Source organism: Drosophila persimilis, unplaced genomic scaffold (genome assembly GCF_003286085.1).
Source record: "Drosophila persimilis strain 14011-0111.01,24,50 unplaced genomic scaffold, DperRS2 tig00000000-arrow-pilon, whole genome shotgun sequence".
NCBI classification, from domain to species: Eukaryota; Metazoa; Arthropoda; class Insecta; order Diptera; family Drosophilidae; genus Drosophila; species Drosophila persimilis.
Genome location: NW_020825288.1, coordinates 10,124,270 through 10,149,730, shown reverse-complemented (window position 1 = coordinate 10,149,730; position 25,461 = coordinate 10,124,270). Strand labels below are relative to the sequence as shown.

General features: G+C 45.7%; 5 protein-coding genes across 9 annotated transcripts; 2 read left to right on the top strand and 3 right to left on the bottom strand.

Annotated features, from left to right (window-relative positions):
* The first annotated feature begins 540 nt into the window (after positions 1-540).
* On the top strand, positions 541-5,689 carry LOC6588545 (serine-arginine protein 55). Of its 4 annotated transcripts, none has more exons than XM_026987931.1 (9): positions 541-614; positions 899-1,055; positions 1,137-1,207; positions 1,280-1,384; positions 1,884-1,980; positions 4,619-4,692; positions 4,764-5,099; positions 5,164-5,328; positions 5,437-5,501. In XM_026987931.1, the coding sequence occupies exons 2-9, from the start codon at positions 930-932 to the stop codon at positions 5,471-5,473; spliced, it is 1,011 nt and encodes a 336-aa protein (XP_026843732.1). In that variant the 5' UTR covers positions 541-614; positions 899-929; the 3' UTR covers positions 5,474-5,501. The 4 variants fall into 4 exon arrangements, with proteins under 4 accessions (XP_026843732.1, XP_026843729.1, XP_002013155.2 ...); XM_026987928.1 differs by lacking the exon at positions 5,437-5,501 and adding an exon at positions 5,508-5,689 and having other exon boundaries at positions 543-614; XM_002013119.2 differs by lacking the exon at positions 5,437-5,501 and adding an exon at positions 5,508-5,689 and having other exon boundaries at positions 545-614; positions 1,899-1,980.
* Positions 5,690-7,266: 1,577 nt separating this feature from the next.
* Positions 7,267-14,230, bottom strand: LOC6588611 (two pore potassium channel protein sup-9). The gene is made up of 9 exons (XM_002013118.2): positions 14,053-14,230; positions 11,566-12,591; positions 11,326-11,481; positions 11,132-11,258; positions 10,852-11,042; positions 10,599-10,786; positions 9,483-9,643; positions 9,002-9,034; positions 7,267-8,934 (listed from the first exon to the last, which is right to left on the bottom strand). The coding sequence occupies exons 2-9, from the start codon at positions 11,690-11,692 to the stop codon at positions 8,694-8,696; spliced, it is 1,224 nt and encodes a 407-aa protein (XP_002013154.1). The 5' UTR covers positions 11,693-12,591; positions 14,053-14,230; the 3' UTR covers positions 7,267-8,693.
* A 466-nt stretch (positions 14,231-14,696) lies between these two features.
* LOC6588081 (26S proteasome non-ATPase regulatory subunit 9) lies at positions 14,697-15,686 on the bottom strand. The gene is made up of 3 exons (XM_002013117.2): positions 15,504-15,686; positions 15,106-15,429; positions 14,697-15,032 (listed from the first exon to the last, which is right to left on the bottom strand). The coding sequence occupies exons 1-3, from the start codon at positions 15,603-15,605 to the stop codon at positions 14,799-14,801; spliced, it is 660 nt and encodes a 219-aa protein (XP_002013153.1). The 5' UTR covers positions 15,606-15,686; the 3' UTR covers positions 14,697-14,798.
* A 1,079-nt stretch (positions 15,687-16,765) lies between these two features.
* LOC6588609 (serine/threonine-protein kinase stk11) lies at positions 16,766-19,495 on the top strand. 2 transcript variants are annotated; one of them, XR_003408549.1, is made up of 5 exons: positions 16,766-18,354; positions 18,419-18,613; positions 18,676-18,839; positions 18,914-19,246; positions 19,311-19,495. XR_003408549.1 is itself a non-coding variant. In XM_002013116.2 (4 exons), the coding sequence occupies exons 1-4, from the start codon at positions 17,294-17,296 to the stop codon at positions 19,177-19,179; spliced, it is 1,686 nt and encodes a 561-aa protein (XP_002013152.1). In that variant the 5' UTR covers positions 16,766-17,293; the 3' UTR covers positions 19,180-19,495. The 2 variants fall into 2 exon arrangements, 1 of the variants encoding a protein (XP_002013152.1); XM_002013116.2 differs by having other exon boundaries at positions 18,914-19,495.
* A 279-nt stretch (positions 19,496-19,774) lies between these two features.
* On the bottom strand, positions 19,775-23,573 carry LOC6587995 (integrator complex subunit 5). Its single transcript, XM_002013115.2, has 9 exons — positions 23,279-23,573; positions 22,433-23,208; positions 22,030-22,374; positions 21,705-21,969; positions 21,189-21,631; positions 20,763-21,127; positions 20,410-20,689; positions 20,209-20,351; positions 19,775-20,147 (listed from the first exon to the last, which is right to left on the bottom strand). Exons 1-9 carry the CDS (start codon positions 23,383-23,385, stop codon positions 19,833-19,835), a joined length of 3,039 nt encoding a protein of 1,012 aa, XP_002013151.1. The 5' UTR covers positions 23,386-23,573; the 3' UTR covers positions 19,775-19,832.
* Between the last annotated feature and the right edge of the window lie 1,888 nt (positions 23,574-25,461).

Here is a 25,461-nt window from a genome sequence, read left to right as displayed (position 1 = left end):
TTCATATGCCTGTCCGAATACGAGCGTTTTGTCGGGTTAAGTCTCGCATTTACCTCGTATGCGATATCATTTGTTAGCGTTTGGTTTGCTGGGATGCTCTAAATGTCATTTCCCCACGATTTATATATTGGTGCATTGACATCCTCTTGGATGAGTCCATCAGTCTATTGGTATATTTAATTCTATTGTGAGTGGCTTGGTTAATTTTTTTGTCAAAAAAAAGACACCATAAACATTATTTACGGTCATTGGTATTTTGTGATATATCGATTTATAGTTATTTAATGAATAACTGATGAATTAATTTTTTCATTGAATATAGTATTTTTGTGAAGAATGTTACGACGAAAACACTCGGTTCCTCTGAAAATAATATATATCTCATAAAAAGAATTTATTAATATTGAAATTTTGGTATTTTTGTGCGATAAGCTGATGGTACTGTCAGTGTGCCCGTTCGAAAGCGTACAATGTGCTGACAGTAAAGTAAATTCCACTTCCGTTTTCGTCGGGAGATTGAGTTTGCATTTTTTCGTGACTGTCGCAAAAGTGGGATTAAGTGTGTGAAAAAAGTAGTAGATTGTATATTTAGTGCAAGAATTCTTTAGTAAACGGTATGTTATTCAAATCCACGATTCTTATACGTGCACACACAAAACGCATACCCATCGGCTATTGATTATTTTGCCGTGTTCTGTACCCGGTATATTGCACACATAGGGGTGTACATGTGTGTGCGTGTACCTGGCGGCATCGCCATCTTGGCAAAACACTTGGGCCCATACACACACTGACACACTTACACAAACGCAAGCCGTGAATTGCATGTGTATTCCCTTGGCGACGGCGGGACAGTCGAGCAAAATAGAATCTGAAAATTTTCTCTTTCGTTTTTCAGCATTTACTAAAGACACATAAGCATCAGTAATATGGTTGGATCACGAGTGTACGTGGGCGGTCTGCCGTACGGAGTGCGGGAGCGCGATCTGGAACGCTTCTTTAAAGGCTATGGCCGCACTCGCGACATACTAATTAAGAACGGCTACGGCTTTGTGGTGAGTGCGAGCACTGGCAGGCGATTGTTGGACACGAAATTGAAAATCAATACCAATATCAATACCTAATTTAATTTGCAGGAATTCGAAGACTATCGTGACGCCGATGATGCCGTCTACGAGCTAAATGGCAAAGAGCTGTTGGGGGAGCGGTAAGTTGACACGCAAGCGGGAGTGCTTGAAAAGCGCGCGTAAACTCTATCTGCTATATTCAATTTTTACAGCGTGGTTGTTGAACCTGCCAGAGGCACAGCCCGCGGCAGCAATCGCGATCGCTACGACGATCGTTACGGTGGACGCCGCGGCGGAGGCGGACGTTACAACGACAAGTAAGTACAGGCTGTGTTCGTAGTCTCCTGTATAAGCGATGATTATGATCTAAAACATCGAGTTAAAGTAGAACCATTACCCTCATGTATTACATTGTATTTTGCCTGTGTTCCTTTCCACACCGATGCGATTCGTTTCTTTGAGTTACTTATGTTACCTCCTATCGCCAATGAGTCGAGTGGAGTGATCATCTGAACGGCAGTGAATACTCCGGGCCTGAATACTCCGTGTGGAAGGGACTAAAAGACACTGACTTGCTGTTTTATTCTCTCGTTTTGCGAAGCGCTCCTTAGTTCCTTACTGCTATGCGAATTATGATTTGTTCTCCCATTTGCACGCAACCTAACGTAATTCTAATTTATTTTGTTCCGCGTTTCCTGCTATCATGCGTTCTTTATTTAAATATAAAAATATACATCATATCTCTGTATCTGTGATGGAGCAGCGGCAGCAGCGCAGTGTCATACTAATTTGAAAATCCATTCAATTATTCACCAGAAACAAAAATTCCAGATCATCCTCCCGCTACGGGCCGCCATTGCGCACCGAGTACCGCCTGATTGTTGAGAATTTGTCGAGCCGCGTCAGCTGGCAGGTAAGTGCATTGAGCTTGCTCCTTCTAGAGCGTTTGGTTATATCTACTGTAGCTTAGAAATCACGAAGAGAAGGAGAGTAGCACTAGCCATAACAGCTAACACTTGAAACGGATCCGAGAAACCACTAATCCAATCCCATACAATCCAGTCCAACCTATATCCAACTCCCGTTTCGACTACTCTCATCATTTGAACACTTTTTCCCCACTTTTCAACTTTGGTGTTCCCGTTTTCTGTTTGCTTCCGATACCCACTCGATACCCACTCAAAACCAACCCGAACAGATACTAGCTTTAACATTTAGTTAGCACTAAGCTGTACAGTTGACTTAGGCTTAAGTGAATTGTAAACAACTATACTACTATGCTAAACTCTGGTACTGATCGGCGTAATCTACCCACAATTATTTCTCTCACACACCAACTACCGAACACCAAAAGAGTTTTTTGATGTGATGAGTACTGTTACTGCCGCGAGAGCCCAGCCCAGAGCTGCTCGACAGAGTGAAAGAGTGACAAACAGGCACACAGAGGGACAGAGATGTGTGTGTGTGTGTACCGGTCCAAAGGTTCCACAATCTGGCTAAAATGAATCCAAAGCCGAACCCGAAACCAGATGTAAAGACAAATAATATAGAGTTGTCGTTGTCATCCTCCCAAGACGTGGGCAGATCCCAGACAAACTAGTACCGTGACCCCTGGTATGGTCATACAATATCATGGAAGACAGACAGAGAGAGACAGCACGGCAGTCGAGTCGTCGGCACTAGAAGAGGGCCACTAGAGCATCGCATCCCAATAGACTGTGCTTCATTATTATCGTCGCTCCGCTTGGGTCTGAACACGATGCGCCATCGCCCGCCGCTCCATCCGTCCATCCCAATAACGAGTCGAACCAAAACAGAACAGACCAGACCAGACCAGAAGACGATGGCCGACGCTGGCCTGATGGCCCATTGCTGATATTTGAGTGATGCGTGCTGCCATGCTGCCATGCCAAAAGGCTAGCCTACGCAGTGCGTCTATGCCCGCTGTGTGTACCTGCCCCACGTGCGTAGGCTTGCCTCTTGCGTTAGGTATTTAATTGTTACAAATTTACAATTAATTTACAAAACATTATATATGTATAAAGAATTGTCAAATTCCTTATAGCAATTGTGAGTGTAAGGGTGCGAGGCAATTTGGAATCAATCGAATCTGGTCGAATATGGTTAGAAGAAAAGAGAAGAGAAGCGAAGCGTTTTGTTAATCAGATGATCTTGGCGACGACGATGAGATGAGGATGAGGATTAGCCTGACGAAGATCGATGAAGATGGTGACGATGGCGATGACGATGCTAGTCGACTCGTAGAACAGAACGCGCATTCAGTTGCCACATCGGCTAGCGCATCCGAGCTTATTCCCCTTCCTGGTTCTGGCTTCTGGCTTGTGATCTGGCGGAGACTACTGACTAGACAACCAATCGCTTGGAGCAGCAAGCCCCTGCCGTATGTCGTCGTCACGCGCGTTAGCAGCGCCCATGCCTCAGAGGCAGGCGGTCGTCCAAAACGTATTTCTTATTTTTGCAGTTCGTTCTGTGAAGCGCCGTGAGAGATGCTTGCTGGCGACGCCTCCGCTGCCCGGTTGACTGCCTCTATGACTGGTTGTGCTGCCCAAGTGCACGGCCACTGCTCGCTCGCTCTTGACCACAAATCCCGCCTCCGGCATCCGGCGACTGTGTCTGACTCGTGATGTTTTGATCTGACTGTATCCCGCCGGCGACTCCTCCCTCCAATGTTGGCTGCTGGTCCAAATCTGAAGAGCTAATACTTTTTCCAATATAAAATACAAATTTATACAAAAACCATACGAGATCTGGCTAAGGCTGAGGCTGTGGCTGTGGCTGTGCATCCCTCCGTGTTGTCTGCCCGCCCGTGCGTACGTGCGTTTTCTGGTTTCTGGCTACTGGCTGCCGGCCTGGTTAAGTAATCGATGTTCGATCGGAGCGCTCTCGACTGCTCGCTCACACCCTTTCGATGAGGTGGTGTCCCCCATTGGTCCACAGTTACTAGACAGACAATCCAAACTCTCGGTGTTAAGCGAAAACCATAAAAACGATGTGTGTGTACGTCCTCTCTCTGAAAGCGCATTAAGTAAGAACTCAATTACAAATATATTTTGTTTATTTTCATTTATTTCCAAAATATCTTTACGAAACACAATGTTCTCTATGATTAATTATGCCTAAGTTCTGTGACGTGTGCAGCAAGGAGTATTGAATATTTCCCCCAACTGGCTGCCGGCTGACGACTGTCGGCTGCTATAATGTGGTGGTTGAGGTAACAGCGCGAGCTGGGCTGATGAGGTTCAGTTTCCACAATAGGCAGGCGCGTCAAGAGAAGAAGATACAGACTCAGGCACAGGCATTAAAAGAGGGACAGAAACTGAGGGTGGAAATGGTTAGGAGGCATGTTCCACACATGCCACACAGCGAGAGTCCGAACCCGACCCCGACCCCGACCTGGAAATATTCAATCTACTTCGTCTGCTGCATGCGTTCTCATTTGATTTGCCACTATTAGATGCGGACTATGAGACATCTCCCACGACCATTGACTAATTATGTTTTTTCTCTACTGAATTTGTGCGAATCTGCAGGATTTGAAGGACTACATGCGTCAGGCCGGCGAGGTCACCTATGCGGATGCTCACAAGCAGCGCCGTAATGAAGGGTAAGTCTTCATCTGGCGAAATCTGGTTGATCATATCGAAACTAACCCTTCTCTTATGTTTCGCATTGCAGCGTGGTCGAGTTTGCCTCGTTGTCGGACATGAAGACGGCTATTGAAAAGCTCGACGACACAGAGCTGAATGGCAGACGGGTCCATCTGGTCGAGGATCGTCGAGGAGGACGCGGCGGCGGTGGCAGCGGGGGCGCTAGTGGTGGTGGAGGTGGAGGCGGACGTGGTCGATCTCGTTCTTCCAGCTCGCGCTCACGTTCTCGCTCGCGCAGGCGTTCTCGCTCTCGTCGCTCTTCGCACTCGCGCTCCAAGTCTCGCAGCCGCTCCAAGTCTCGTGGCGGACGTTCCAAGTCCAAGTCGCCTGTTAAATCGCGCTCTCGATCCCGCTCGCGCTCCAAGTAAGTAGAATGGTTATCTTTTTAAATAGTTTCGTACTTATTTGCTCCTACCATTGTATTGCAGTAAATCGCGTGATGTGTCTAAGTCAAAATCCAAGTCGCACTCGCGTACTCGCTCTCGCTCGCCCAAGCGTGAGCGCGATTCTCGTTCTCGCTCTCGCTCCAATTCGAAGCGTGAATCACGCTCCCGTTCACGTTCCAAGTCAAACCATCGCGACTCTCGTTCACGGTAAGTAAGGTGGATCTCAGATACGAGAGGCACTATATTGTAAAATTCTTTCTTTCGTGCTTTCTTTGGTTTTGTTTGGATGCACGTGTTCGTTCGTCTTATGCATAGTCCTTCGACCTTGGCTGCACAAAAACCCTTTAAATAGACACTAATGTTCTCCTCGCCCCTCTTCATTGCAGCGATCGGTCCGCTTCAGTTGACAACAAGTCGCGTTCGCGCTCCCGATCCCGTTCGGCCTCGCCCAAAAACGGAAATGCCTCACCGGACCGCAATAACGAGAGCATGGACGATTAGATTAGTTAGCTGTCCCTTTAATATTAAAACACTTGATTTTAGATTTCTACTATAACTATTCTACAAACATCCACACAGACACCTTATTCTAACCCGCGTCACTGGCACCCAGCTAACGATAACGAAATCATGCAAATCCACTCTACATATTTTTTAATATTTAAAAATTATGTTTTTCGATTGCCGCCACACTCGACACAATCCAACTACCCCATTGTCCATCGCTGGGCAATAAAACAGAACAGACAGGGATCATTTAGTCGAGGGCTGCACATCGCGCATCGCAAGGTAAACCAGATTCTTGCAGATGACAACAATATTGTAACATATGTAACAGCAAAAGAACTAAAATTGTCTTTTAAAATGAGTAATTTCAATAAATACGGATACATTTAATATACATTTTTTGTTTGTGTTTTGGACTAAATCTTTAATTTAATTAATTTAAATCTACTAAATGTTGTCTGGACATGAACTCATGTAAGTTCAACTATGTATGATGAGGTAAGCTCAGCCAATACTAAGGCCAAATCAAAAATCAAAGTAAACAAACACAATAATTCAATACCTAATCAAATGCTATGGGAAATGGCGCACCGCAGAAGCTGGGGTACTTTTGGGGACTGAAGAGTTGCATACATATATGTTAGCCCCAGGATGCATATTAGAGCCCTGCATGAATCCACAGTATTCATATTTAAAATTGACAAATCGAGCAAGTATGCAACTTGTGCATTTATCCGTTTTTTGCTGTTCTTGTTTTTTGTCGCGGAAGGCGTCATTGTGTGTTGTGTCGGAGATTGCTAGCAGATATGTTTACTTACAATTTGTATGCGGACTCTGTATATTGGTTCCTTTGAATCTGAGCAATGTTTGTATCTCACGGTATGTCTCATGGTGGCTAATCATCACTTTTTGGTAGCTTAACCAAGTCTACGCTTAAATTTGTTGTACCGGGTTTTCGCAGCGGAAATGGATGGTCCTCATCTCCAAATGTTTCAAATTTTCAAATGGGAGGTGCTATTTGCCTTGATTATACAAAAAATAGCCAACTCTAACGATGTAGGCATAAAGAGCAGCAGTAATGAGAGGATTTCCGCTATCGTAACAACATTTTTAAATTTGTACACAACTATTTCCTGCAAATATCTGAATCTAATCTTATTATGGCCTACCAAGGGAATCGACATGGGTGTCGCCCGTCGCCCCCCCCTTTCAATATAACCAGATGTCAGATACTGATGTGATAAAAAGAAGCACTACCTCTGAAAATATAATTAAACCATACAGATTTTTTAAATTTGGTTTGGTTTGAGTGGTTTAAGATGCACTTTTGTACCAGGATAAATTGAAAACGCAATCTGCTATTCATATATGTATAAATTAGTTTAATTGTTGTTTTTTTTTTGCAATCCTGGAATATAAGTATATTACAAAGTCTTATTTTATCTGATTAGCTTGAATTAAATTAAATTTAAGTTTCTTTTGCTCCTATGCTGAATTCAAAGAATACCAGAGGCATATTTGCCATAAGTACTGGATGAAATTTGTTACATATAAATATTTAAAATTTTTAAAGAAATAATTTTCATTTTAAAAACTGTGAAGTTAAATCAAATTCATAGCTAAGTTTTTAAACTCGCGTAGTTTCTGCTGTAACAATATATCATTATTTAAAGTAATATTATTCCTTTCAATATACATAAACACCTATATACATATACAAAGCACATAAGGATAAAAGAGAGTTTGAAGCGTTTGACGTCTCGAGTGAGCAATGGAAAAAATTGCCTTGAAAAATGCATCAACTAACTAGTACAGATCTCGTGAGCTGTATTTTAAATACAAATGCTGTGAAGAAATTAACAAATGCCTAAATTATGGGTCATGGGATTTGGAAATTTATTTCGCCATTATCTACAACTAACACTAAATGCACTCTGCATAAATGCGACTGGGGAGGTTCTGGTCTGAGACTATTCGCCCACATAGTGGGTTAGGTCTGCATCCCACGTACATATGTACATACGTATGTACGTACGAGTGGGTGCTTTGGCACATCGTGGAGACACTTGAGCACTGGAGCTGCCTAAATTATTTTTGTGGGTGACTGAAAGCTACATTAGTATTTCACACTTGGTTTGAGTGGATAAGATCGAGTTTAATTGGCGTCGTATGAAATGTGGCTACTAGCTACAATATGCGTACACACTAACCGTAAACTAATATCAAGTTTGGAGTCAAACATTACATAATAGTAATCAATATAAGTTGGAATAAAATGGATTATTAAACATTATTTACCATTAATCCGTTATCAAGTATTTACACAATTTCATTTGATACTCTCTTTGCCCTTGATGGTAGTTGAACTATATGTACGATTGGATTCGGTTTTCGGAGGCTTCCCAAGGACTCGCAGCTAGTGAAACCCGCAGTTGTTTCAGTGAAGGCAGCACCTAATTTTCATAACAATTTCGATATATGTATGTATGTATGTCTGCATGTTGTTCATGCACGGGTATAACTTATATATTGTATACCGTTCAGAGGCTGTAAGTGTTCAAATAGAAAGACGACCAATGTGGGCACCGCTTCATGTACATATACGATATGTACATGTAGTCGTTTACATAGCTCCTGTTCTCTATCGCTCGGAAATGGCAGTGGTTTACTTTCAATTGTATAGTGCTCTAGTTCAGTAAGTACTGTATATGTATGTATACATATATTTAGGTATAGTCGCTAGCATGCCTACTGCAAGTTTTATAGATTTATGCACTAATTTACATTGTAAATGCACATAAATAGAATCTCGCGGAGCGCACATAAATTGCGCATTTCAATAATCCTCCCAACTCCATCTCGTCCTACATTCGGTTTCGAATCTAAATAAGTTTTAAGTACTATTAGAGCCTTTTTATCACTTTCAAGTTGTAAGTCGTTTTTGGCGAGGGCAGGTCCAAGGGGTGGGGCCGCCACTTCGTTGTTCCTGCTTTCTGCTCCCCTTGTTTATTTTCACTCTGCGATTGCTCCTCTCTTGGCTGCCACTGGAATACCAATACCTCCTCCTAGATGCGAAAAGATAGAAGTGAGACGTTGCGCTTGAGCAATTGCTGTGGCCGCAACGGGGATCCGCTGCTCGCAGTATCCACCATGTCGACTCCCATGTAGTTACTGTCCATGATCCCGCGATCCGGCATTGAGTGCAGACTTTGTGTATCGTAGTCGTAGTTCAAATCCTGCATGGGAACCACCTCGGGCAGCAGGTGCCGTATGTGTGTGGGCGATCGCTGCAGTCTGTACCGATTCCTGTTGGGTAATCAATGGCCATTGTGTTAATAAGCTGCCGGTTAAAGTTTTCAAAGAGGTTTCTTACTCTGTATCATTGTTCCTGCCCAAGTGGTTACTCCTGCGCAGATATAAAAATCGAAAAGTTGAGAAAAACCACAAATGAATAAATACTCGTACATAAGACGTTTGGTGGTACGTCCTTCGTTTTGTCGATATAAATGCAGGCTTAAAAATAATCTACATATCTAGAATAATGTACATTCAATAATGTTCCTTAAAATCACCACTAGTAGCCAAGTGAATTTGGCCAAGTCTGACTCTCTGACTGTCTGTTTCTATTCAAACTTTCTCGAGAGTCCCGTTGGCAGCTGCATGCACTATGTTAGGTCTATCTCTATCTCTGCTCACGGTATTCACTCTCAGTCGGAAAAGGAAACGTCCTTTGGATAATCTTGCCCTCCGACGCGTCGTTCGCAGAGCTTTTTAAGTACAAGTGCACTGTAAATTGCCCTATTGCTAATCTTTTTTTTGTCGTGTGATGAAATGTACTCAGGCGGATTACGTACTTTTTATGTCGGTTTCTATTTAGACACATACAATGGCACGAGCACATGGATGACGCACTTGATCCGTTCAGCGATTGGGCATCGTGTCCCTCGTAGCCGCTCAGTATGGACCCGTTGGATGTTATTACATCGCCCTCCAGTTTGACAGCCACTTGCAGTGCCTGTAAAGGGTATCGGCATTAATTATTATATTATATTACGCTGGAGTGTGCAAATGTGGAGTAGAGCTTAGTATAGCGTGGAAAAAATAGGGAGCGGAGCTCAGTTTTTTGGGACTGGATTTGTGTGGCTGTGGCGAGAGTGTGTTTGTGGTTCTCGGTGCGGTGGCTCTGGCTGTGGCTGATGTTCAGTGTGGTATAGAAGCAGGTGGTGAAGTGGTGGTTGTAGTTAGAGTAAGTCAAATATATGGAATCGAAAAACCGCAATCACCTCGTTGGTCCATAAACTGGACTTGGACATAAACTAAGCTCGCGTTTTGCATTTGATTCGTTCGTTAAGTCAAAAGCAACCGAAAATATGCCAAAAAAGAAAATATTAATTCGTTTTACATTGAGTTGCTCTCGTATTGGCCTGCATTGAATAAATTGTATAAATTAATTGGTTCCAAATACAGTACAAAATATGTATTGCAATTGCACAATATTAAATATTGAAAAAGAAACCGAAGGTGCATGATTATCAAGAGTAAGTCGGTGGTGTAAGTGTGCAGCAAAGTGGCAAGCAGATATTCAAAGCTATGTAGAAATAATTTAACAAGTTTCTGAGAGAAAGGTTCAGGTTCAAGGTTCGACATGAGAGATGAGATGGAAATTATTCGAGTTGAATTGAATGGCAATAAACGTAACAAAGTTGTACATATCGTATTCAAAGATTCTAAGTGAACAGGTACAGCGAAGCTTTTGTATTAGGATAAAACTGGAGAGTAAAGCGGTTCACTACGAAGGGGAGGTACAGCGAAACTGGATTATCTCGACTTGGTAAATGTACTCGTATTTTTTAATTTGTATTTAATCATAAAAATAATCATAGGAATGCTAAAACAGTCCTCAAGTCTACGGTAAAAAATGAGTTGCATGAGCTGCTTGGAGTCCGCTGCCACGGCTCTGATCTTCTCACCTGCATGGCCTGCGCCTCGTCGCGTCGCTCATCTTCGGTGTTCATTGTAACAAACCTAAGCACTAACAAGTTCAGCGAAGCGGCCACGATTGCTAGGCCGAATAGTATAAATATCAGTGCGAACATCACGTACTCCGGCTTTCTATTCAGTGCGTTGTCCCTTTGTAGGGCTACCATATCGCCAAAGCCTAAAAATACAAAATACCAATAGGTGAGCTGTGCCATCTTCTCTCAAGGGCCATGGAGATCTTACCTATTGTAGTTAATGTAATAAAACAGTAATATACTGAATCAAAGTAGCTCCAGCCCTCAAATTTTGAAAAGGCCGCAGCACCGCCCGCTATCGTCAGCGAACTAAGCGTCGTCACAACGCAAATGAGGTCCACCTCCGATGCGACAGTTCGTTTGCAGCGCAGCGATGTGCGAACTGCTTGGATAACATAGCTGTGGGTATGGCAGAGGAGGTGGAAGTATCAGTAGGGGTAGCCGGAAAAGGAAAGGGCACAGGAAGGGCCCAGGCACAGCCAACCCACCTGCTCAGTCTATTCACTCTTTCTCCGATGCTCTGGAACATAACGAGGCCCAGGGGAATTCCCACAATGGCATAGCACATGGTGAAGAGCTTCCCGCCCACGGTGCTGGGTGTTGAATGACCATAGCCTGCTCAGATATAAAGAATGCATCGTTTGAATGCCAGATGCAGTAGGGTGACGTGACGACATAGTACCTATGGTGGTTAGCACTGTGGTTGCGTAATAAAATGCGCCGGTGAACTTCCATTGCTGGCCGGCCTTGTGCGATTCCGATTTGAGCACCACCGTCTCCATGACTTTGAAGTCTTCTGGCGATATATTGTACTTGCGTATTATCATGTCCTCGGCATCTGGAAATGCAACCAAATTGCACCACTGTTTAGTTTATGACGTAACTCGAAGCCAGAAAATGTCCTGGCCGGCCATTCACTTACCTTGCAGCGCCTCCCAACGACGCTTCTCCGTTTCAGATTCAAGTGCGTCAAAGACGGCGGCGCCTACAAGCAGATACGTAAATGTACACACGATCAAGGATATCGTGCGCACATTTTGTTTCTTCATTCTTCATTTAGACGAGGTTATTTTATTGGCAATGTGGCATTCACTGGCGGCGCCTCCGCTTGCGGTAAAGCTGCTTACTGCTACTGGATTTCTGGCTGCACCTGCAACTTGTCCGGCCGCTGGCTGCCATATGTGCCACTCGCACCGTGCTGGCTTGCTGTCCGCTGGTTCTGGCAGGGGCTCGCTTTCGTTCAAAGGACAAACTTTTCAAATTGGGTTAAGCGCCAACAACAAGTCTGACACCTCTCTCGTACTCTCACTTGCTCTCTCCTCTCGCGCTCTCTGCCACGTAACGGTTGGCTTGTGCGTGTGTGCTACTGACGCTCCCGCCTTTGCGGTACTGGCACTTAAGTTTTTGGGCCCGGCACAATTCACTTAGCACTTTCCTCGTCCTGATTGCATTACAAATAATGTCTCTCGACTATGAATCTGAATCTCGTCATTTAGCCGCAATGGGAACCTAGTGGCCTAGCTGCACGGTCACAGCTCGCAATGGATGCTGGTGGTGCTTTCAACGTTGCTCTCACACACGCCGATACCGTTACCGTTACCGTTACCGTTGTCGTTGCCGTGGGCCTTTGTCCTCGTCGCGTTCGTTGCGCCGTCCATGTCCTTGTGTTATTTATACTTCTGCCACCTCTGATGCATTCCATGCTGGGACTGCGACTGCAAGTGCAAATGCCTGCCCCTCATCAGTGACTGGCAGCGCCTGTATTCGTGGTCCTTCTGGCAGAGGGCGCGGAGCTTTCAAGGATGCCACTGCTGCTGCTTCTGACGGCAATTGCTTCGGTATGTCGCATGCACAGCGGCGGCATCTCGTCGGTGAGGCGTGTGTAGTGTCCTTCGGCTTCACTTACGCCGCACTTGCCTCCAACCGGGGGACGGACTGGGACGGGCGGCTACGTTGTGTGGAAATGACATAAATTAGTCTTTATGGCAAGTTGCAATGGGGCGGTCTAAAAATAGATCCCAGTGTGTGGCATCATCCCCCATTACCTGCGCGCCAGGATGCAACCTCCTATCCACATCCTGCCTAATTTGCTGACTCATTGATGCATCGCTCTAATCTGTCATCATCCACATCCTCCCCAAGCAAAACTCTATACGGCCTAGGCCCGTCACAGGCAACCCTCACCCCATCTAGCTTACACTGAAACAAATGTATGGTTAAATGATGGCATTTTCCAATAAAACCCTTTGAAATATCAACCCACCATACGAGTATCCTATAACCATTGTCCTCGGAAACTTATTTTATAAATATAATTTTGACCTGTGGATTGAAAGTTGAATTTGATCTGTTTTTTTTTTCTGTGTACCCAATGAAAACGTGCAAATTAAAAATTCATTTGCATGCGTCCTTCGCTTCGCAAATAAGCGCCTGGATTTGCGAACACACTGGCAACTGGAAGCTGGCAAAGTGTGAAAGTGCTGTGCGGGCAATTTCAGATTCAGCGGTAACTGTATTTGGTGAATTATTAAAGCAACGCAACGGGATAATGAGAAAGCAACAAACAAGCACGAAAGCTCCGGCGTAGCATTAAATCAGACAGCGGCTGGGCTGATGTGAATGGGTGGAATGAGAAGCTCTGCGGACAGCTCTGAACAATGGATGACGATATTTTAAACTTGGCCGTCCAGCAGCATTGCAGTATCTCTGAATTATTCAAGTATGTACTACATTCACTCGAATCGAACATTCATATGCTCAAATCATGGAGATGAACTTTTTGTTGACCGACCCGAGTCTGTGTGTGCGCGTTAAAGCTTACACGCATACATATATACATGCACATTCATGAACACCCGTACATGATACACAGAACCACGCACTCGGTTTTCTTTTTAATTTATTGGGTAACCAAAATGTTGGTCCTGGGCTCTGTGGGGTCTGTTGGGGTGGTTTGCCAGCATTTGCACACACATACACACACACAAACACACAGGATGCCAGGTTCGCAAAGGATGCCACAACACACACAACGTACCGTGCTTTGCCGCGTCTAAGTCCGCCCTTAGTTAACTTTTTTGTTAGTTTGCCTCAGAATAAGGAGTACTCTGCCGTTCGCACGGCCATTATACGCATTGTTTGTTAACCTATTTGGCCACCCGCAATCGGAATCGTGCAGCCTCCCCCCCCTTGGACTCCTTTCTTCTGTTCTGCTGTGCACTGGCAATGACAGTGACACTATCAAGAGCTCCGCCCCCCTCCGCCACCACCTCGCCTATCGCATTTGCTGTATGCGTCTGCCCTCGTCGCTGGCGAGAGCTGAGCGAAAAAATCGTACATCCTCCCAGCCAACACACATTAATGCTTTTCCATTCCCTTCCATCATTATATAAAAGACACACAGACATACACATATTCTCACTGCCTTGGCAAATTGGACTCCGTAATTGGCAATTTTCGGGAATATCGCTCGGGAGATCCTCTTATTTATCACTCGAAAAATAGCAAAATTTTCCGCCTGGCAATTTTTTCACTACAGTTAAATTTGTTACTCGGCACGGCTTCGGTTGCGTCCCGTCCGCAATGCACGCGACTTTAGCTGAGTTTGAGAACTGCTACGGCGCACAAACTGACAGTTGGGGCTGCTGGAGACTGTGTCCTGTGCGGATTGTCAGCTTCAGGGTTGAGTCCGAGCATCCTGCCTCGCTGTTCCGAAATTCCGTTGGGCTTTTGCTCTCTCCCAAGCTTTCTTAACAGCGTGCTGTTAAGCGCAAGTTTTATTTCGCATTTGGCGGGAGAATTTCGAGAAAACTTGGGGATAACGAATGCGAAATAGAGCCACTGATTTGAAAATATTTATTTTCCCTGAAACAGGGGACAGTCGTTGCCGCTTATTTTGGAACCTTATATATGAGTAGGGCCATTCGTGCACTTGTCACTCTATCGCCTTGACCATCCCACCTCATGGCATAGTGACCCAGAAGCCGGGACGTCGGTCACTCGAAATAAGCTCAGATAGGTTTGGAAACGAAGCTACACATAAACTAAAATCAATTTTTACAATTTAGAACAATTATGTTCTGTGTTCATTATGCCTGGCAATGAATGAATAATTAAATGGAGCAAATGTACATGCATCAAAGTTTAAATGATAAATTAGTACTCCATGGACTCTGGGGGCAGCACAATGTTACATCCCAGCAAGCCCCGTCCACTCCAGGCTTTTGGCACCAACAGCAGATCTAGAAGCTGGTCGCCGCGCATGACTTTGAGCTGCACGTTCTGGTTCTGCATGTTTCTGGTAACCTCGCCGATCTGGCCCAAATCCCCCTTGAAGTTGTTGCTGTTAACGGAGCCGAAGCGGCAGATATTGTCGCCCACGCGCAATCCCTGAAAATGACAAACGGAATAATTTCACACATGAGCGCGGAGGGCGTTAGGTCTTTAGTCTGCCACTACTCACTGCCTCTTCAGCCGGGGAACTGGGGCTGACTAGATTGACTACAACTATGGGGCGAATATCGGGAGGCGCAATAGTAGCTCCACCCAACCCTCTTTCGCTGTCCAGCTCCAAGGCGGAGGCGCGATTCACCAGCTCAGGGTCGGTCGTTGCGATCTCACTGTGGTATTGGTTGAGCAACTTCTGGATTTGGTTCATCAGCTCCTTGTGATCGTTCTGCAGGCAAATTATCGTCTGGCGGGCCTGCCGTACCTGGTAGATGTCGATATCGTTGCGTGGAAATCCTTCGGCGTCGATCATGGGACCGGTCATGCCCACATTGTCGTTCTGGAAGAGTTTATTTATTGTTATCTGGATTGTTTAGCTTCGATATCAACCAGCCGCTGGACTAGTTTACTTACTGCAGCTAAAATTTGTCCATTTTTACTAATTTGAGCCTCCAGCTGGGTTTTGGCGGCCATCAGCCTCTCCAGCCGCTCCTTGGTGGTAATTCCAGTGGCCATGACTTGCGTTTTGCTTACTAAAATCGGTGGGTTTTAAAAAAATGTAATATATGTGACCGCCAACTTCGTTTCTTTCTCGTCACTTCGCTACAGCATTTATTTATTTTTTAATAACAATTCAGCCCTGGTGAAAGCGATTTCGATGTCGTCAAAATATCGCCACCGCCATATCGATACACATTTCACTTGAGGGTAAACACAACAATGTACAAATTGAATCGCAGTCGTAGCTTTTAGGAATTTTCACTTACTTTATCATTTTTAGAGTACTATGACACTTTTTGGTTAAGTTTTATACATAGAAGGTACATATTACCAAATACTTTACATTAATATTACTAAGAAATTAAATATGAATGCAGAGAATATAATGAAATATTTTTGGTACCCAACCAGTTAATGAAAAAAAGGATTTTAAAAAAAATTTCAAAAACATGTTTCCGGCACATACGTACATGCAGGTTCAGGTACACATGCGACCGGATGAAAGGGGATGTGTGTAACACCCAGAAGGAAGTGTTTTCAACCCCATAAGCATCAGCATCAATAGCCGAGTGGATATAGTCATGCCCTGTCTGTCTGTCCGTCTGTTATCCCGATGAGCGCCTAGATCTTGAAGCTGATCAAGAATAAATATACTATATAGCAAAAGAAGAAACAAGTTGGATTTCCCTGAATTCTTTGAGATTTAAGGTTTGCTGGTCAGAGTTAGGGGCCCCTGCGTCGCGCCGTCTTTCCCCACGTAGCTACTGGCCACTGCATGGGCCAGCGCCCGCCGCACAAGGCAGCTTTGTGAACATCAGATGAAACATCAAAAGCAGCTGCGCAGGGTACATACATATGTATATAACAAGAACAACAATCGGCCGGCACTAACAGGAGTCCTGTTGCTGCCGTCAAAGAAACCCTTACAGGGGGTAAAGGATTTAACGGACAACACCCTCAGACATGGCTCTCCCAACGAGTCGCCTACCATTATAATGAATGATCATAATCATACGAAAATCGTTGCCTACTTCGCTTAATAACAATTCAGCAGCCCTGGTGGCAGCGTTAGTGTGACATTTCATATCGATATAATATCGACACCGTCATATCGATACCCATTTCACTTGAGAGTAAACACAAAAATCTACAAATTTTGAGAATCTAGCACCGAGTTCGAGAAATCGGAATCTGTCAATTTGGTTGTGCTTGTGCGAATTTATTAAAAAAAAATAAAACTCAAAAGAGAGGCCCCAAAGCGCGTAGCACTAGCCTAGCCAGTACTTGGCCAGTCCAAGTAATACGGAAGTACACCGCCCCTGGGTGTCAAAAAAAGGTTTTCAAGAGCCGTTTTCGGAGCCGCTGCTGCTTACGACGTGCTCCGCTCCTTGCCGTCATATCACCGACGTCCGATCATATCGGTGAGAAGCGCCCTCCTCTGGCCCTCGAAACGATACACACAATGTGAGCGGTGGGCTGTGGGCAGTTCGGAAGTTTATGCAATGTTCTAGTTCTAGCCCACGAGACGGTGGCGGTGACGGGGATACGGTGGTACGCAGGCAGACACCGATACGGAAGCAGAGAAGGGAGCAAGGAGAGAGCAGAGTCGGCAGAAGAGAGTCGTTTTCCGTTTTTATATACATACAATACATAGGGATACACAGACAGCGTGTGTGGAGGGAAGTAGAGAGTATCGTATCCAAATGACTGTGACCAGCACACATATAATGGAGGCACCAGTCAAAGCAGGACATCATCATCATCATCAGGGCGGCGGAGGAGGAGGCGGCGGTGGCCAGCAGCTCGGCTCCAACAAGTCTGTCGATGGGGCCGGCAAGGAGCCGTTGGATGAGGACGCCGTGGACGATGAGATGACAGTACTGCTAGCCAATACAAACTTTCACTATGATGCGGCATCCGAGCTGGACGAGGCATTTGCGGAGCTCAAGGAAGGTGAAGAAACGGCAGAGGGCGTGGCCAGGGCGGGCAGCTTTTATAATGAGCCCGAGCTGCTAGAAGAACATCCACACCCGCAGGTCACTTGGCTGGATGACGACGAGATCGAGACACTGGACCGCGTCACTCTGGACATGGGCAACGTGTTCTTCAACCGGGTCGACAGTCAGGACATTATTTATCAGCAGAAGAAGAAGAACATTAAAATGGTCGGCAAGTACATAATGGGCGATGTTCTGGGGGAGGGCTCGTACGGGAAAGTGAAAGAGGCAATGAACTCGGAGGACCTCTGCCGCCTCGCCGTCAAGATACTCACGAAGCGCAAGCTGCGCCGCATACCCAACGGTGAGCAGAACGTAACGAGGGAGATCCACCTGCTGAAGCAGCTGAAGCACCCGAATATTGTGGAGCTAGTGGATGTCCTCTACAACGATGAGAAGCAGAAAATGTATTTGGTGATGGAGTACTGCGTGGGAGGTTTGCAAGAAATGGTTGACTATCAGCCCGACAAGAAGATGCCATTGTTCCAGGCGCACGGCTACTTCCACCAGCTGGTCGATGGCCTGGAGTACTTACACAGCTGCCGCGTCATTCACAAGGACATAAAACCCGGCAACCTTTTACTGTCCTTGGACCAAACACTGAAGATTTCCGACTTCGGCGTTGCGGAGCAATTGGATCTCTTTTCGCCGGACGACACATGCACAACGGGCCAGGGCTCGCCAGCATTTCAGCCGCCAGAGATAGCTAATGGCCACGAAACGTTCGCTGGCTTCAAAGTGGACATCTGGAGCAGCGGCGTCACACTGTAGGTCCCACCTCTCAAGGTCCCGATTTGGATCTGACTAATATTCGTATACTTGTCTTTACAGCTTCAACTTGGCCACAGGACAGTACCCGTTCGAGGGCGATAACATCTATCGCCTACTGGAGAACATTGGTCGCAGGCAGTGGGTGGCGCCCGACTGGCTCTACGAGCTGGACCCAGACTTTGCCAAGCTAATTTTAGGCATGCTGCAAGCAGATCCCAGTGCCCGCCTCTCGCTGCAGCAGATACGCAAGGACACGTGAGTGGGAGATGTCCATATTCAGTGTCTGGTTTTCAGTAAAATGGTTTCCTTGCTTGCAGTTGGTTCATATCCGCACCGCCGGCCACCGGCCCACCGATACCCATTCCTCCACTGAAAGGCGACAAATACCGATGTTCCACAGTACTGCCTTACCTGGAAGCCTACCACTATGGCAGCGAGCACGACCAGGAAGATGTGTATTTCACTGAGCACGATGTCAATCGTGAGTGGTCAATGCTCAATAATGGAGAGCACTGGTTTGGCGTAGCTAATTGGGCACGCTTTGTCTCTTTTCAGAGGAGTTGGCGCGACAAGCTGCAGCGGCCGCGTCTGAGATACGAGCAAAACAGTCAGCGGCAGCCCATGCTGCCTGCCACACTTACGAGCATCCCTCCACAAGTGCAGCTGCCGCCGCAGCATCCTCGGCGGCAGGACAGTCATTGGGCAATGGAAACAGAGACGAGATGCCGGCTAAGAAGAAAGGATCGGCGCTGAAGCGACGCGCAAAGAAGCTAACCTCGTGCATCTCGGTGCGCAAGCTGAGCCATTGCCGCACCTCGTAGGCGGGGCAGGCGAAGAAGGTTAACCTAGCTGCTAAGAGTAATGAAAGAATAACTTCGTTAACAAATTGTGAGCAACTTTTTGGTTTTGTTTTCCCGTTTTTTGTTGTCCTATATTCGCCAAGTATTTGTAGCTATAAAAGAAAGTAGGAACCGGATGGCGGACCAGGACCCCAGCAGCAGCAGAGACTTAAAGTCGTCTGAGACGAGCGGCGGTGGGGCAGTCGAGGTCGGGCTCGAGTTCGAGCGACACGAAAGTTATACATATATCCATGTGACAATACTGTGTATTATATGAATCAAATGAAAGAGTAAATTAGTTGTTACTATTATGTACTGAAGGTAGAAGGATGAAGGGATGTGCCCATCGTTCATAAATGCTTGGGGCACACATAAAAAACATCTGTTTTAATGAAATGAAAATCGTTGTTGGCTTCGTTATATTCAATACTCAAAACAAAACAATTGGAGCATTTTCAGCCGCCGACGAATCAGTAACTGCTGGACAGTACATACTCGCAAGGCCCAAGCTGAGATTTTAATTTACAAAAATCTATGAATGAAAGAAACAAACAAAAATAAAGCCAACCCATTGAAGTTCAAATACAAATACAAACACTGCATTTAGTTCACACACCTCACACTCTTACATAATCTTATTCTAGTTCGACGATCTGTAGCCTGGAGGCGGGCAGCATTGTGGCTGCTGCTGCTGTTGTCTCCGCCATTCCTGTTGGACCGGGTTTGCTGTCCATCAGCTCAGCCATGATGAACATCTGGTGGTAGTGTGGACCCAACTTAGAGAGTTTCCTTTGCATTAGATGCCGCAGCGTGTCCACATACTGAGGAGGAACCTTGGCCAGACTGGTGTTGCGCCAATGTAGGCCATTGTTGTCTACATGGAACAGCGCTGGAGAGGGCACATGGTCCTTTAAGTAGTTCCAGATGCATTCGCGCAGCAACAGGGCTATCTGCAAGACAAATGTGGCCATATAAGTGATGCTGCGAAACGTGCTAGAGCTGTTAACATTCCTCAGCCGACTCGAAGTGTTCAATGATTAGATGCAGATTGGTCAACGGGGGTGGTATTAGCTGACTCATCGCCAGCAGCTGCAGGAGCTTCTTCGTGCAGAGCATGAGCTCGTCATTCGCCGCGGTGGCCTGAAATTTGCTTACTGAGAAGGGATTTCCCTTGGTTAATGGTCCCCCAAGTTACAGTCAAATCTTGCTCACCATTTTTGCCGCGCCAGTGATGCAAACACGTGGCGCATAGGGCCCGTAAAAGCACTGATGAGTAGCAGAGAGCGGGTCTGTGGCCCGCTATCAGACCCAAGACTGCCCACAGAACCGGGGACGTTATGAAGGCGCGCCTAATCTGCATATCTCTTTCCATTGTGACTTTTGTGAACTCCTCGTCCGGGAAGGGCAGGCCATTGTACATGACATCAGTGGAGACCAGCTCCACCAGCAGAAGCGAGACCAGCGAATACCCTTCTACATTGTTCGGCTTTTCCTATTAAGCAGGAGGGGAAAATACATACATACTTGTACTAAAGGAAAGGCAATAATTGCTTAAAATCGCTTACCAAGTCGGCGCAGCAGGCATTCAATGCCTTTAGATATAGAGCCTGCGTTTCCGCATCGCACGTTCGGTCATTTGTGGGCAACACTGGCCGCAGGCCACGCCCAATGATTCCCGAGTGGAGCACCGAACGATTCGAGTTGGCCCCAGAGCTGGTGTGAAGGTTTTGCAGAATGAGCATCTCATGTTCGGGTATTTCCAGCTCGTCCAGCTTGTACTCCTCCAGTTGGCCCAAGAGATGGCCGTGATAGAACAGGGCACCCTCCACAAGTTCCCGCAGACAGACGGTTCTCGCAATCTTGCGGGCAGAGCATTGGCGCTGCAGCAGGGCATATGACCGATGAGCGGCCGCGGCGCGACGAATGACGGCTGAGGGTAGAGATTAGTAGCTGGCTTAATTATTTATTTGCGACCTTTTTTGCGCACTTACTTTTCTCGGTGAGACCCACAAAGAAATACTTGACGCTTAGCACCGCTAGCTTAAGAACCACTGGAGTGCGCAGCACAGTATGGCAGGATCCTCCTTCAATATTGTTTAAGAGGTCCACAATGAGATGGGCCAGGCGCATACGGCATGCATCCTCATCATCGACAGGGCTACTGGTCGTGCCATTCTCCCCTGGCTCCGTTTTGGGTCGTTTCCCATAACCATTACCATTACAAATGTCCGTCAGGCCCTCGCGCTTATTATTACTGGAATGTTGGGCCCTGAACTTTGCAGCACTGCTCTCGGCTGCATCTCTGTCCATTTTCAGGACCAGTTTGTTGACGGTGCAGTCGAAGATTTGTACAATCTTGGGCAGACATTCGTTAAGAGCCTGGGTCAACTGCGTCGACCTGATGTAGGGAGCTACATTCTTGCTCTTATGCATTCTGTTGAGGAAAATGAAGGTAGATTGAGTTGGAATTGGAAAACTAAAAATCACAGCTCTTCTGCATTCATTACTTTGCTAGCATATTAAGGTTGGAGAATGTATTGTACGCTTCTGTAGGAGTTCCCGGAGGCACGGGCAGGCGGTTGTTGACTTGAACGTGCAGCGTTATGTCCTCCAAGACCATTTCGAAACCCGGCGTAAAGCCGGGAAAGTTGACCACGCCACTTTGCCCGCCAAGCAGGCGGATGAGTGCACCTATCCCATTCGGGTTCTGGGTGTAGGACTTCCTCAGCAGCTGGGATATCGTCTGATAGTATATATGTGGATGCTGAGAGGCTAAGAGCAGAGAAATGATAAACTATTGCCACCATTTCATGGGGAGGCAGATGTACTTACAGACAACGAGTAGCAAACGGACAGCCGTTTGCTGTTCGAGGAGATTCTTGCTGAGACAGCTCTTCCAGAGCATGTACTTCGTCTCCTCGTAGGCAAGATCTGCCAGCAGGGGGAAGTTGCGTTGTTTCAGCACCCACTGCTCCAGCTCCTGCATGGAGTTGTCCAGAAAGTCCTGACACCACACAAACTTCTCTGCCATTTTCGCCGCCGTGATCAGAAGCGTGGCTCCGTGCTCGTTCATCCGTAGCACTGCATTATTAAGAGTCGGCTGCATGTCAGCAAACATCTTGTTGCTTAGCCAAAGCGGGGCCTTCTCTATAATCACTTCGCACATGTCTTCCGAGTCTGCAGAGAGAGGAAGCGATGTTAGAGAAAGAATAAGAATATTTTTGCTCTTACTAACATATTTCGACAAGCACATTGACTAGGCTCTGAAGAATCGCATCCGAGTAGTTTGTGGTGATCAGTAGAAAGGGAACCACAGCGATATCGAGCGGTTTCATTGGAGCAAAGCCTTCCTTAAGCATCTCCCGAAATGCGGCACGCAACTGCTGCTCGTGACACGACGTCATGTAGTCCAAGATGCCAGCCTCAGAGTCCAGATGACAGCGATAGTCCTCAACAAAGCGCTTGATGCCACACTGAAGAATCTGCATAATGATTTTGTATGGAAAACAACCGCCCAAACGTGCCACAATCCAATCAAAGGTCATGGGGAACCGGTGGAAGGCATTGAGCATTATTTCCACGCAGGTCTCTTCCTCGGCGCTGGTTAGCTTGCGAAAACAACTGTTGATGAGAGTCATCAGTCCGTGCATGGCACTGCATTCCAACCAATAGTTGCAGGATGCTGTGATGGTCATGCGGCGCTGGGTATACTTGTCAGAGAGCTTCGCGACCAGCTCCAGGCTCCAGTTGGCAATCAACGGTGACCAGGCAGGCAGACCTTTCCACACCAAGTTCTGAAGGGCTGTCTTGACCATGTTGAAGCTCTCGTACTCCTGGGCACGCATCTGTTGCTTGCGGTTGCCGCCTTGCTTCACCTGCGACACCGGCATTCCCGTTTTCTGGTCTATCATTTCGGGCGAAACATAGAGCTGCACGCTGATCTCGGCCAGGAGGGCGAAATATTCAAATACACAGTCCCGCGTCGCTGGCAGCTCATCAAGGAAGCTCAAACTGTGGATTATAGATTCAATAAAAATGTTGTTTACTTGTTTGTGGGAATGGGTGGTATGGGGAATCTTACGCGAGCTTGATGAGCGTTGGATTTGTCAGCAATTGTGGATTGCTGTGACCATTGGTGACCGTCTCTATGAAGTATTTCAGTTGATCTAACAGAGCTTTCCTCAACATTTTTGTTATTTCTTAATTTGTATTCATTTATTGAAGTAGAAGATCAGGTTACCACCGTGCGCTCGCTTTGCCACTTAAATAAACTGTGCGCTGAAATCCGTAGCGACCCAATGGAATTCCACAATAACAGTACATAGAGCTGATCCGCGCACAACAATTGGTTGCAGTTATAGTTATATAGTCCTGCTCAACTTTTAAAACAGCAATTGCAAATTAAATTGTAATCCTCAGTTGTGTGCCGATAGTCAGTCGTGAACGGAACTGGGTGAATAATATGAACTGGTTCTTTGACCAGGTGACGGGGATGTGATGAACCATTCTATTTGTATGTTTCGATACTTCGATACTGTATTCTACAATTAAAAAATACCCAGGCACAATATGACAATCGTAAAATGTAAAACTTGCGCTTACTAGTTTCATTCCACTGTGGTTCAATGAACTTATTTCCATGAGCTGTTTACCGTCTTGCAGCCCTGGTGCCCAGCTGTTTACCATTTGTTTACCTTTAGTGCTTCTCTGCTTTTTATACCCGATACTCAAAATGAGTACAGGGGTATATTAGGTTTGTGGGGAAAGTGGATGTGTGTAACGTCCAGAAGAAAGCGTTTCCGACCCCATAAAGTATATATATTCTTGATCAGCATCAATAGCCGAGTCGATTGAGCCATGTCTGTCTGTCCGTCTGTCCGTCCCCTTCAGCGCCTAGTGCTCAAAGGCTATAAGAGCTAGAGCAACGATGTTTTGGATCCAGACTTCTGTGATAAGTCACTGCTACAAGAATATTTCAAAACTTTGCCCCGCCCACTTCCGCCCCCACAAAGGGCGAAAATCTGTGGCATCCACAATTTTAAAGATACGATAAAACCAAAAACGCAGAATCGTAGAGGATGACTATATGTGTAAAATCTGAACAAGATCGTATAATTATTATAGCCAGAATCAAGAAACAATTTCATTCTTTCTTGCTCTGTCTCTCTCTAACACACAGGTTTCATGGTCGGTTGTGCCAATTCGAGAAAACTAAACACGTACAATCATAGAGAATGACCATATCTATCCGGTTGCTGAATCTGGATCAGATCGGATCATTTTTATTTGGATTGGATCTTCGAGCCGATCTAATCTTTTGGTCCGAATCGATCTCGTTCTCCCTTCAATGAAAAGTTCCCCAATAACTTTTTTACATCGTAACTTCAAGGTAACAACACATTTGCTACACAGCAACTACATAAAACTGTAATTATCAACAGATGACCAAATCGCATGAAACACATGTCAAATGGTTTCAGCTAGGAGTATGGATATATTCCTTTACTTAATGTTAAAATTATGCTTTCTAAGCTCGTTTAATAAATGTGTATCGATGCATCGATATTATCGGTATTTGTGTGCGATAAGCGGAGCACTGCGCGCCGTCAAAATCATTCAAATCTGTAATTTCCATCCATCGATCAACTTGCGCATTAATAATTCAAATTGGTAGTTTTCCATTGGCTAAATGCATTTAGGGGGCTTATTTAGCCACTTTGCATTTGAATGTACATTTGAGTGAAAGAAACGAAGTTTGCAATGAATTAATTTGAAATCAAGCGCGGCTTATCATGCAAATTTCAGGTGACGTTGCACTTGCTGCTGCGGTGCAGATTGCTCATTGTGTGAATGGGTTAATGAAATTGCTAGAGTTGGAACTAAAATATCCATCAATTAATATTATTAAGCTCAATCGATTGGTTTGTGTGTCAACTGGCTGACCTTGATATAATTTCACGATGGCCGGCCAATGTTCAAATGTCTTGCGCAATTTCTAATATCTCTCTGTTTTTATATGCGTACTAAACCCCCTCGAGCCCCTACTAGGCCCCGCTCACCATCGTCGCCATCATCTTCGTCTTCATCTTCGTCATCATCGCATCTTCTCATTGCTGTATTCAGATTCACATTCAGATGTGTGTTGATCGATTTGCTTTGAACTTGTTTGGGCTATTGACAAATGTCGTTAAAATGGACTCTCTGTCAGCTCCGTGCAGGTTTGTTGTATGGGAAGTCCAGTTACCGTGTTAATTCCATGTATTA